General features: G+C 37.0%; 1 protein-coding gene across 4 annotated transcripts in view; it reads left to right on the top strand.

The window, feature by feature from the left end:
• LOC115220276 (myotubularin-related protein 10-B-like) overlaps positions 1-13,788 on the top strand; it is a 120,608-nt gene that overhangs the window by 69,902 nt on the left and 36,918 nt on the right. For all 4 annotated transcript variants that reach the window (XM_036509938.1, XM_029790387.2, XM_036509939.1 and 1 more), the window contains one exon: positions 4,982-5,066. In XM_036509938.1, coding sequence (XP_036365831.1) covers positions 4,982-5,066 — 85 coding nt within the window. The remainder of the gene's footprint in view (positions 1-4,981; positions 5,067-13,788) is intronic.

Genomic DNA, 13,788 nt, shown 5'->3' with positions numbered 1-13,788 from the left:
GACTGTCCCATCCTTCAAATTTGAGGTCTTGTGCCTATGCAAAGAATAATAATAATTTCAAATTTTGGTGCAAAGCTAGCAGTTTCAGGGGAAGGGATAAGTCAATTATCTCAACCGCAGTGTTCAACTGGTACTTATTCTTTTCTTTTCTACTCTAGGTACAAGGCCCCAAATTTTTTGGGGGGAAGCAGTTGATTAGATTGACCCCAGTACGCAACTGGTACTTAATTTATTGACCCTGAAGAGATGCAAAGCAAAGTCGACCTCAACGGAATTTGAACTCAGAATGTAAAGACAGACGAAATACCGCTAAGCATTTCACCAGGTGTGCTAACGTTTCTGCCAGCCTGCCACCTTTGGTACTTATTTTATTGACCCTAAAAGGGTGAAAAGCAAAGTAAACCTCAGTGGAATTTGAACTCAGAATTTAGAGATGGACAAAATGCTGCTACACATTCCACCTGGTGCAGTAACGATTCTGCCAGCTTAATCTTATAATAATTTTGTTTGTTTCTCCGTTACTTAACCCGGAGATTAGTTGAAGGGAAAGGCGAAGAATGAGAGAAAGAGAGGGAGAAAGAAAAATGAGAGAGAAAAAGAGGGTAAGGTGAGGAGTGAGAAAGGTGGGAGAACATATTTATTATGTAGTTAAAAAGTTAGTTGAAAGAAGTGATATAAAGGTGAGTTAGAAATATAATTTTGGCGGGGGCGGGGGGATGTTCTGATGGTGAGGTTAAAGAAAGGCATAGAGTTGGTGGTGGTGAGTTGATAGACAAAAGTGTATTGTTTTTTATATCTGCAATGTGACGCTGGTAGTGATTTAGAAGTATATAACATCGTGATATGCACGGCTACTTCTGCATTGCTGAAGATTAATTGTTGCCAGGTTGCTCTTGAGCGCTACTGGTAACATGTAACCCAGTACAACCAGTCGCATGGTTGGGTCGTTGATGACTAAACTGGCAACCCCATCAAGCTTGCTTGGTGAGGAGGGTGATTGTTGAACACCCTGCAGGATGAAAAAATAAGGCCCATCAAAGAACGACTGTGTAGATACTGGCCAATTCAACAAGTACCTTGTTGCGCTGAAGTGCCTGTGTGCTCCATTGACCCAGAGAGCTATGCTGGGGGGGGGGAGAAATCTTCAGGCAGGTCTTGCCAGGCCAGACAGGTCAAAGGGTGGGAGACGGACAAAACCTTAATGACAATAAATGGAAGCATCAGCAGCAGGGCATGGATTTAATTATCAGCAGGATCTTAACAGATCAGATTCCTGGCTTTGAACTAGCAGGATGTCATGCAGAGGATCTTGAATACAAGACAATGGATGAGACCCTAATATTCCTAGTTAGATGGAAATTGTGGGACCACATATAGCAGTGCCCTGTGACTCCTATAGTATGTGCAACCGAAACCCCTGAAAAGGGGCATCCTACGGGACGATCTAGATAAGATAATTGTTGCCTTAATAATAATATCAATATTGATTTCAAATTTTGGCACAAAGCCAGCAATTTTGACTCCAGTCCTCAACTGGTACCTATTTTGTTGACTTCAAAAGGATGAAAAGCAAAGTTGACCTCAGTGGAATTTTAACTCAGAATGTAAAGATAGGCAATATGCTGCTAAGCATTTTGCCTGGTGTGTTAACAATTCTACCAGCTTGCTGCTTTCTTAATAATAATAATAATAATAATAATAATAATAATATTTGTCTACAAAAGCTTTACAAGACTAAAGAGATGCCCTGAATGAAGATTTTGATGAATAGGAGTCAGAGATGGAGACATACAACATAGAGGAGTTCTTACAGGAACAATCTACTGAGGGCAACAGATTAAATCTGTGATTTGAATGAAACTTCTGCCAGACCAAAGGTGACATGGTGGTGGAACAGTCAGGTTGACGGGTCTATAAAAGAAGAGTGGAAGAGTTGGGGTAGCAAAGAACCATATCAGATAACTAAAAGAGATGCTAAGCTTCAGGTGTACTTAGCTAGGGCCAAAGCAGAAAGGAAGAGGTTTGCCAATGTCTTACCACATGAAGATCAAAGTCTTGAGTTGTTCTTGTTTGCTAGACAGTGTGTTAGAGAAAACCAAGATATTATGGGAGAGACGTGTGTACGATAATGGTATACTTGGTCTTAATAATCCTGAAATGAAAGAAACCTAGAAGAGCTACTACGAAAGACTATTAGATGTGGAGAATGAATGGGAGAAAGGCAGTCTTCGTCATTTAAACCCAACATAGGAACCAGAGCAGAACGAAACTGGTATGCTCCATTGGATCTGCAATGTCAGTGTACATGTGCAACAGAGCACTAGAGTATTGAGAGAGAAGTTAGGCAGTGTGCAAAAGAGGAAACTGCACTGGTTTGGTCATATGATGGGGATGGATGAGGACAGTTGCATAAAGAAGTGCCAATCCCTTAAAGTGGAGGGAAGTTGTGGAAGTGGGAAGCTGAGGGAGACATGGGACAAAGTTTGAAGATCAATGTCAAAACGCCGAGCCTTGCAAAGGAGATGAAAGAAGACGAAGATATGTGGTTTATTGCTGTACTCAGGAAGACCTGCCCACCACAACAGAATTGATATCCGAAAACAAAGGTGCCATGTAAAAAACATTTGTATGGCTGCTGGTACCATGTAAAACACACTGGTTCTGGTGCCACATGAAAAGCACCCAGTATACTTGGTAAAGTGATTGGCATTAGGAAAGGCATCCAGCTTGCAGAAACCAAGCCAAAACAGACTATGGAACCTGGTGTGGTCCTTGGCCTTGCCAGTTCCTGTCAAGCTGTTCAACCCATCTCAAAACAGAAAACATACATTAAATGTTGATATTGATGATAATGAACTGGGCACTTTCGCCAATTTCCTCCCAAAGACATTCCCACCACCCTTCCATTATCTCTTTACCAGTGACACCTTCATCACATGCCTACGTATTATATTCTGCTGTTCTAATTAAATGTGAGCTGAATGAAATACTTCACCAGCTTTCCCTATTGCTATTTATCCTTCCTACTCTAGAACCGTTTCACTTGACATCTATCCTTCATTCTTAATATTATCCTTCTCCACCTACATTTTGCATTGATCAATCTTCAGTGCCACAAAATTTGCTTTCCTCCTCCATTGCCATACATCTCTCACTTTCCTCATGCACTTTGCTTGCCTCTCCTCTCATACTCTTGCAACCTACATTTTCTACTTTCTCATTATTACTATCTTTGCTACTTTTCACTCCTTTCAGTACTGCTAATCATTTCCTACTTTTCCCAACCTCCCTCACTTCATGTATCACTGGTCACCTCCACTTCTTATTCACCATTCACTACATCTACCTCTCAATCCTACCCAATTTCTACAGTCATCACTTTACCCTACCTTCCTTCCAATCTCTATCATCTCTCAACAATTGTTCTTCTCTCATTGTATTCAACCCTTCATCCATTTCCCATCTCCACATCATCTGTTACTCTCCCCATACACTGTTACAATTTCTACTAACCTATATGTTGATGAGTTGATATGTTTTCTATTTTTTAAGATTGGAGTAGAGTTTAATATTAAGTATCTCTGTAAGATATTATTTGCAGGTGTTTATCTGATTTTAAAATGTATTTTGAAAATGTTGAGGTGGTTTTCGGGTGTTAGTGAGAAAATTAACTATTGTGATAATAGAGATGACTTTGAAAGAATGTTCTGTGAATTTTGTGTAGTCTACTGATGTATAGTTAGTGAAGACATCAGCTTGTTATGCAATTCCTTTTTCTAAACAGATGGCAGAGTTCTGTAGTTCAACAATTGCAAGTTGGTTCATTTTGCTCTTCCTTCGTTTACATTTCTGCAATGTATTACTCAGTAGGACTTGATGTGTTTTATATGCAGGTGTAGCTAATTTTTATGTTGTACTTGTTGAAATTTGGTAGCCATTGTGTTGATGGTATTTTATGACTTCTTTGGAAGTATTTTCTGATTAAAGAGAGAAAATATTTGCCAACTGTGGTATTACATTTTATTGTAGGATATATTTATATCTCCTATTAATTTTTGGTTGGTTGCTGTAGTACTCAGTAGACTTGCTAAAAATACCTTCATCAGACAATGTACTTATTTTTTTGATAATGTATTTGATATTCACTGATAGGTTTGTTTGTAATAGCAAAATGGAATTTAAGTGTAACATTTAAGGGTGTTAAGAAGTTAACCATTGTATAATTTGCTTCAACATATCTTTTGTTTCCTAAGGTTGTCAACTGTATACCTGCTCATGTTATTCAAACTAATAATGAGATCTCTATAATTTATCAGGGCTTTGTAAGCTAAAAAGATTGCAAATGTAACTAGAAAATATTATTCTAGACTTGATATTAATTTTGGAATGCAAATATATTTACATCGCTTAAAAGATTTTGTGTTAGGATTCTATGAAATGAGTATTTTCTAATTTACTGTTATAATTTTCTCATTGGCACAAATAGGAATAATTTGATAGGACTTTACTGTATTGAATTTGTGTATCTTTCTTAATATGCTAAAAAATTTTGTTATTGTTCATTAATATAAAGGATAAAGAAATTTTATTAATTAATTTTGCTTAAACTATGTTTTAGAGAGGAAGAAAAGCTTTATATATATTACTTTACTGATGTATATTACTTTACTAACAGCACTTGGCAGATAAATTATAATTAAGCGTAAAAATTTACACTTTTTCACACACCCTACACGCTTTTGTGTGAAGAATTAGAGAGGTAATATTCAACGATTTATGGATAGTAATAAGTGACTTGTATGTGATAATTTGAGAAATTTTCTTTGATTTGTATCAAGTTTAGATGTTCAAATGAGAATGAGAACCTGCAGCTTTAGTCTTTATAGAAATAAATTTTAATACATAATTAAATTTCAATCGGATGTATAAGTCATGTTAAATTTTTCTAATTCCAAATAAAATTTTTTTTCTTTAAATTTAGTTCCTCAAGCAAATGAGTCAATATGCCTTTCCTGACAAGAACAACCTCTTTGTGCTTAATTATAATTTAAAAGTGAAAGCAGATGGTAAGCAAATATTTATTTAATATGTATCTGAATGCAGTTTCCTCCCTTTTCTATACATTGGTTTGTAAATAAGCCAAACTAAATTCATTTAAGAGAGATATCACAGTTTCACATCATGAACAGGTGATCAGGTTTATGAGTTTGCATTGAGAACAAAAGGAGTGTAATTCTTTAGAACATTATAATACATAAAGTTTTATAGTTTTGCTTTAAATAATAAATTATGTAAGTTAGTATTATTTTTTATGCTAAATGGAAATTGAGTTAAATAGAACTTAATATGGAAATAAAAGCAAGTACCAAGCAGGAATTGCATGTACATCAAGTATACTCCTTTTATTGACTTTGTGTTTTTTAATAATAAACAAGCAGCCTTGCATTATTTCTTGTTATGTAATCTAGGTGATAATGTCTACCAGTATGCTAAGTTCACTAAATTGAAGGTATGTATTTCAGGAAAGTATGTTTAATCATGAAAATAATGGGGGAGGAAGAGTGTTTAAAATTGAGACATGTGGTTTGGTAAAGGAAAAGTAAAAAGTGAAAGGAACCAAGATATGAAATTTGCCCAGAAGTTGATAGAACATGGTATTCAGAACAGGGTATATGCACAGGGTATTCAGAACAGCAAATTATTGCTGATAAAAATGTTCAACAAAAGGTAGCGCACAAGAAATAGATTTGATAATACTAAATTATAATGGAAAATCATGGAAACATCAATATTGTGTTTATATTTCTATACCCACACTGCATGTTTACTTAAAAAATAATTTTGAAGAAATTAAGTATTTTGTTTTGTAAATATTCAATGATAACCTAGTAAATACATTATTGGTGTTGGGGTTATATATTTTGTTTCCTCCTGAAATATGTGTTATCATTCTTAAAAAACTCATACATACTTATCATAAGCTATGCCAATCTTTTTCTTAATGCAGGCTAGTTTTTCTCAAAAAGAAATTCAATATATTATTACAGATTTTTGTTGTATGTCCTTCCATCAAAAAAATGTGGCTGTGTGGTAAGTAGCTTGCTTACCAACCACATGGTTCTGGGTTCAGTCCCACTGCATGGCACCTTGGGCAAGTGTCTTCTACTATTGCCTCGGGCCGACCAAAGCCTTGTGAGTAGATTTGGTAGATGGAAACTGAAAGAAGCCTGTTGTATATATATATATATGTGTATGTATATGTTTGTGTGTCTGTGTTTGTCCCCCCAGCAATGCTGGTGTGTTTACGTCCCTGTAACTTAGCGGTTCAGCAAAAGAGACTGATAGAATAAGTACTAGGCTTACAAAGAATAAGTCCTGGGGTCAATTTGCTCAACTAAAGGCGGTGCTCCAGCATGGCCACAGTCAAATGACTGAAACAAGTAAAAGAGTAAAAGAGAGAGTAAGAGTATACATGTTCTCACACAAGTAATATTTTAAAAAAGAAACTTCATATATCTAAAGCATTTATTTTGAAATATTTCTTTTGGAATTTATCAAGTAAATTTTTTTTAATGTTCTCATAATTCACAAGTGTATATATATATATATATATATTATATATATATATACACACAAATACACACACACACACAGATATATATGGTAGGTTAGTAGGGGTAAGATAATCCAAGTATTCCTACCTTAGGAAGCACTCATGTAGTGAACAATCACTATGGAATTGTTGAAACAATTGTCAAGCATGAAATAAAAATATCACAGACAACAATCTTCAATTTTTATTTTATTTTATTTTATTTCATACATACATACATACATTTAAATAGTTAGATTTACAGATGTGCTAATTGAAGCATTTTATGAGAAGGATGAGAAAATAGAAATGTGTAGCTTAGAGAACAACTGCAAATTTCTGCAGGATAGCCTACAAAGGGCTACAGACAAAATTTGTGGCTGGTGCATAATTGCATCCAGAACTAGGATAACATGGTGATGGAACAGTAAAGTAGACACTGCCAAAAGGGCAAAGAAACAGGCATGGAAGGACTGCATGAGTGGGGATAGTAGACAACTATACCAGGAAGTTAGAAGACAAGGAAACAGACAGGCATATTTAGCCAGATGTGAAGCAGAAAAGAAGAAGTTTGCCTATTTTCAGCAGCAATAAGTCGAGAGGTATGAGGTGTTCTGGATTGCAAGACAATATGTTGGAGAAAATCATGATAATGTAGGAAAGAAGTGTGTTCAAATGGAGGATAGTACACTTGCACTTAATGAGAGGCATGGAAATACAAAATTGAAAGACTGCTAAATGTGGAGAATGCATGGGGAAAAGAAAACTCTTCCTTAGACCTCCCCCATCTCCCCATCCAAATTTATCACGCATTTTATTCCCCTTCCATCTCTCTTCCACTTACCCTTTGTACCCTCATACACCTACCTGGATACAATGTGATTATGTTGAATCTATTCCCTACAATACTATAGGCGTAGGAGTGGCTGTGTGGTAAGTAGCTTGCTTACGAACCACATGGTTCCGGGTTCAGTCCCTCTGCATGGCACCTTGGGCAAGTGTCTTCTACTATAGCCTCGGGCCGACCAAAGCCTTGTGAGTGGATTGGGTAGACGGAAACTCAAACAAGCCCGTTGTATATATGTATGTATATATATGTGTGTGTGTGTGTTTGTGTGTCTGTGTTTGTGCCCCAACATCGTTTGACAACCGATGCTGGTGTGTTTACGTCCCCGTAACTTAGCGGCTCAGCAAAAGAGACCGACAAAATAAGTACTAGGCTTACAAAGAATAAGTCCTGGGGTCGATTTGCTCGACTAAAGGCGGTGCTCCAGCATGGCCAGTCACATGACTGAAACAACATATCCTCCTAACAATTCCTCCTTCTATTTGTGTCCACTCACTACATTCCCTTGTGGAGGCACGTGGATTAGTGGTTAGGGTGTCGGATTCATGATTGTAAGATTGTGGTTTTGATTCCTGGACTGGATGATGCGTTGTGTTTCTGGAACAAAACACTTCATTTCACATTGCTCCAGTCCACTCACCTGGCTAAAATGAGTACTCCTGTGACAGACTAGCATTCTCTTCAGGTGGGAATTTATATGACATGGAAACTAGGAAACCAGCACGACTCAAGACAGTATCTTTACCTTTACCTACAACATTCCCTCCACTCCATCTCCCACTTCCCTTTCACAATCTTACCCATCCACTCACCCCATCAACTTACCCATCCAATCCTTGGTTCTACATCACTTATATACACCACCTTATAACATGAATGTGTAGCAAGGCACCTTTTTCTGTCTCTTTATTCATACTCTAACTCAGTGTTTCTCAAACTTTTTACCCTTGCATAACCCTTAAAATAAATTACATGTCTCAAGGAACCCCAGCACAAAAAAAATTATATACCATATCTTTCTCATATTTTTTCATTGAAGTTAATGAGGAAAATATATATATATATATGTATGTATGTATGTATAATATATATGTATGTATGTATGTATAATATATATGTATGTATGTATGTATATATATATATATATAGTTATATATAATAAGGTTAGATAGGATGATGCCTATATTACAATAACCAATAATATGTTAAGCATGAATAGTAATATTAAGATCATGAAATTAGCATTAGCTTATCTCACTCTTTCTCATGGAACCCCTGTTGCGGAACCCCAGTTGAGAAAGGCTGTTATAACCTCTTGTCACTGGGCACAAAGCCACCGCCCTCAATACTACTCTCCCCCTCAGTTGAGAGGTCCTGTCTTGTAAGTTATTTGATGACTTCACTAGTGTTGGTGCCATGTAAAAAAACACCCGATACATTCTGTAAAGTGATTGATGTTAGAAAGGGCATTCAGCCATAGAAACCATGCCAAAGCAGATAGTAGGGCTTGGCACAGTTTTCTGGCTTACTAGCTTGTATCAAACCATTCAGCCAATGCCATCAAGGAAAATGAACTTGAATGATGATGATGATTTAACAAAAGAGAAAAAGACTAACTCAATACATGTTGTAGAGCATATTGTGTGAAGCTGGTGAGTCACCCAGTTACTACTCTGAATTTATCTTCAGTATAATCTTTTAGGTGACAAGATTTAATGTCTATAGCTGTCTCTGAGTATGGGAATTAATTGCAATCTTCGGTATGCACATACACATGCATGCATGTGCACACACACATGCATGAACACACACAGATAGATAGATAGATAGATATACATACCTGTTTAGTAAAATACCTTTCTCCATTTCATCTCTAGATACAAAATGATAATCCCTTCCATCAACTTCATGAGGTTTTTTTTTTTTTTTTAGTCTAGTTGTATCTGGAAGAAAGATATCAAATTGCTGAATACTATCTTTAACCAACATCAATTATAATTTCAGTTTCAATGAAAAACACAAAATATCTATAAATTAAAATGTCTATAAACATAAATTTTCCTCTCTTAATTGTTTAGATTTAAATCATAATAATTATGGCCTAAATAGTCATTTACCCTGGGTATAGTTACTAATGTTGATCTGTTTAGTATTAGTTAATGGCATGACATTTCCTAAATGAATTATTAAAATATGGCAAACTGGTTAAAACAAGTCCCATTCTACTATTACATTTTTCTATATATTTTAAAGTTCACCTGGTTGATTTTATTGGAGTTTGCTACTTTGCTATTTTTTAAAAATAATTTAAAATCCTTCTGGAGAGATAATTTGTCTATAAATTCCATTAATAACGTCATTTAATCAAAGCAGTTCAACTTACTGTATTCCATATGTGAAATCTTACCATATTTAAAAAAAGTAGAACATTATTGGATTTAATTGTTATTATTTAGCACTAGGTCAGAGACCGAGACCTTTGGAAATATTCTGTACGTGAGAAGACCAGGCAGGACAAGTGAGCCCAGCCCACTTATGAATGCCTTTCCTCCCTTGGACACAAAGACCGGTTGAGGCAAGCGAAGTCGATATAGAACCTCATCCGACGACAGACACCCATGCCAACCCCCCATGCTTGCGAAGACATGTTGGGGCAAGCGAAATCGAAACCGAATTGAACCAGCCAGGATCCCTGGCCTGGTGGTACGTAAAAAGCACTATCCGACTCGTGGCCGTGGCACGTAAAATACTCCAATGCGACCGTACGACAGGCACCCATGCCAACCCCCTTTGCTTGTGAAGACATGTTGGGGCAAGCGAAATCGAAATCGAATTGAACCAGCCAGGATCCCTGGTCTGGTGGTACGTAAAAAGCACTATCCGACTCGTGGCCGATGCCAGCACCGCCTCGACTGGCTTCCGTGCCGGTGGCACATAAAATACACCAATCTGACCGTGGCCGTTGCCAGCCCCGCCTGGCACCTGTGCAGGTGGCACGTAAAAAGTACCCACTACACTCACGGAGTGGTTGGCGTTAGGAAGGGCATCCAGCTGTAGAAACATTGCCAGATTAGACTGGAGCCTGGTGCAGCCTTCTGGCTTCCCAGAACCCCGGTCGAACCGTCCAACCCATGCTAGCATGGAGAACGGACGTTAAACGACGACAATGATGATGATGATATATATATATATATATATATATATACACATACATATACATAGATGTAGTCATGACTGTAATTAAAAAGTCTGCTTCACTACCTTATGGCTTCATGTCTGTTTCTACCAAAGTCTTGGCCTTTTGTCCTACTATAGCTTCATTTTCACCTAACCCAAAAGTGGAATGTGGTAAACAGAAACTGTGTGTCCCTTGTCAAAGGTGTGTGTGTCTTGTGTGCATGTATGTGTATACTGACATGGTATTACGTTGAGTGAAACATATAATGATATTTATTTTACCCAGGCTACATTTCTTTGTGCTTAGTTGTTTTGCTTTTCTCCTTTTTCAAGATTGATAAAATAAATAGCAGGCAACATTCCTGGGTTGAAACTTCTCAGAAGCCTTTGGACAAACAAAGCGAAACTTCTCGTGATTAATATCTTGTTAACTCTCGCTGGCTTTCCTCTTGGTTTTCCATATTAATTACATGCACACACACACACTTGCTTTCTCTCTCACTCACCAGGCCACTGACTCTTGTTAATTCATATAAAAATATGAGCATTGCATGAATAGGAATGAAACTTGGTGATAGGATGTAATGATTGCTGGTGTACACTGGGAATGTAGTTTGGTATTTGTTTTTGACTTATCGCTTGTAATGTCACTATCAACTACTTAGGCAGGTTGAATATTGGTAAGCTGATTACAGGTAGATGTTTTAACTTATTTACAAGGTATTGATTCCTGGGCATCAATTTTTCAATTTCAGTGCTGAATTTGTGCTCCAATAATCTCCTATAATTTGAAAGCTGCACAACTCCCATGAGATAAGCATTTTGAGATATTCCTTCATTTCTTTCATTGATGTTATGAAGATAGGGTTGTCTTTTTGACACTCATACTTTTTAATTTCATTACTCATCCTGAAAAATATTTCTTCAGGAAAAAGTTGAAAATACTCAAGAGGCTTTCCATAGGGCCTACATCACCAGTGAAAGCATCAAAGCAATGATGAAGTATGTGATCACTCTACTACTGCTCAGAATCAATAAATCCCTATATAAATTCCATACTGGTGTGTATAAGTGACATTGAATCTTCTCTCTGATTTATGTTTTCTGAGTTCAATTTCTCTATCTCCTGTTATTAATGTATAATGTCACTGTATCTAACTTACCGCTTGAGATATACACATTATGATGCTCAAAAATCAAAGCAAGGAAAAAATTTGCCACTATTAACTGAATAAACAAATGCATTGTGTGCAACAGGAAATATTTTGACATGAAGGTCATTCTAAATTGATGCTAAATTTTCTCATATACAAAAGAGTTCTTATTTCTTGTTTCTTGGCCCAAAGCAACATTTTTTCGAATTAGAATTATATACCGTTGATTACCCAGTAACAGATGTGATTACTTGTGGTACTGTACTTCAAAAGTTGGTGTTTTTTCAATTCACTCCTATACTTGTGCCATCAAAAAGTGATGGCATTTTAGAAGAAATAAGCTGAAAATAGTATATAATAAATGCATCATCATCATATACATTCCATGTATTGGTTGTGCTGGCAGACAGAAACTTGATGTGAGAAATCAAGTCACTAATTATACTCACTCAGAACCAAGCCATTAGATTGAATTTGATAAAGGTAAAAGTTGATAAAATGCAGTCAGAGAGCAAATTTAGAAATATTAACCATTTCCTAACCAGCCATATCCATCCCAAATATTCTACCTGTTTATGTTCAAACCAATAAGATCCAGCCTATTGCACTCATTTGACAGAGTAATCTGAATGCTAAGGATTGAGTGCAGTATGCTACCACAAAAAGAGTAAAAGCAAAGGTAAGACTATGTTGGTAAAAGAGTGCATTGGGATGTTAGCAGAAAAGTGGTTTGAACACAAGCTAGAGAATAACAATTACAGGATTTTATGGAATATCTCCATAAAGACTGGCCATACGTAAGAAGACTAGATATGATTGTAGAGAACAGTAAAATGTGTAAGATCATAGGTTTTGCAATATCATACAAATGCCAGAAGAAATTGTAAAATATCAGAATCTAGCCTGAGAAATAAAGAGACTGGGGACATGAAGATGACATTTATTCCTGTAGTAATTGGTATACTTGGCACAACACCCAAACTGCTATCTAAGCAGCTGCAGGATACTGGAATTAAGACTTGCATTGTTGACTTACAAAAAACTGCAGTCTTATATTTTGAAAGAATCCTAAGATGGAAAGTGGATGATGATGATGATGAGGAAAAATAATGGTAACAGTGGTGGTGGCAATAGTACTCCCAGTAATCCTCATCATCTTCAACAACAATACAAAAGTAAAGGGTGTATTAAATATATAACTAACTATCTGAAGGTGACCCGCTCTACGCGCGGGTAAGAGTGTGGTTGTTACTTTCTGTTGCTTCCTTTCAGCACGTAAAAAGCACCATCCGAACGTGGCCGATTGCAGCGCCGCCTTGACTTGCTTCTGTGCCGGTGGCACGTAAAAAGCACCAACCGATCGTTGTCACTGCAAGCCCCCCTGGCACCTGTGCCGGCAGCACGAAAAAAGCACCCACTACACTCACAGAGTGGTTGGCGTTAGGAAGGTCATCCAGCTGTAGAAACACTGCCAGATCAGACTGGAGCCTGGTGCAGCCTCCTGGCTTCGCAGACCCCGGTCACACTGTCCAACCCGTGCTAGCACGGAAAACGGACGTTAAACGATGATGATGATGATGATTCTCCGTCTTTGTTTCTCTCTCCTTTTTATCTCACTTTCCCACTCTCTTACTTTTCTTTTCTCTCGGACTCTCCCTCGCTTTCTCTTACTCTCTATCTTTATCTATCTCTCTCCCATTTATAAACAACAGAAGATCTTGAGTAAGTTGAGAAATAAAATATTTAGAAAGATCAATCATAAATATCAGGCAGTGGCAACGGAAAGGTCTGCTTCAAGGCAGACAGCAAAACGCTAACATTTAAAAGGGACAGACGAACTTGCGAGCTGAATAAAAATAATAAAATATTGGAAACCAAAGTTTGAAGGGATAGAATCTGAGGATAGTAGAGTCACCATGGCTGGCATTTCTTAACGACGGACAACAACGTATTGACAGTTTAACGGCTGGCGTAAAATTTTGAACTTGATGTAAAAGAAAATTCGTAAACACCAAGTT

The sequence above is a fragment of the Octopus sinensis genome, linkage group LG16 (assembly GCF_006345805.1).
Source record: "Octopus sinensis linkage group LG16, ASM634580v1, whole genome shotgun sequence".
Taxonomy (NCBI): domain Eukaryota; kingdom Metazoa; phylum Mollusca; class Cephalopoda; order Octopoda; family Octopodidae; genus Octopus; species Octopus sinensis.
The sequence above is the reverse complement of the archived record's forward strand: the minus strand, read 5'-3'. Positions and strand labels throughout refer to the sequence as shown.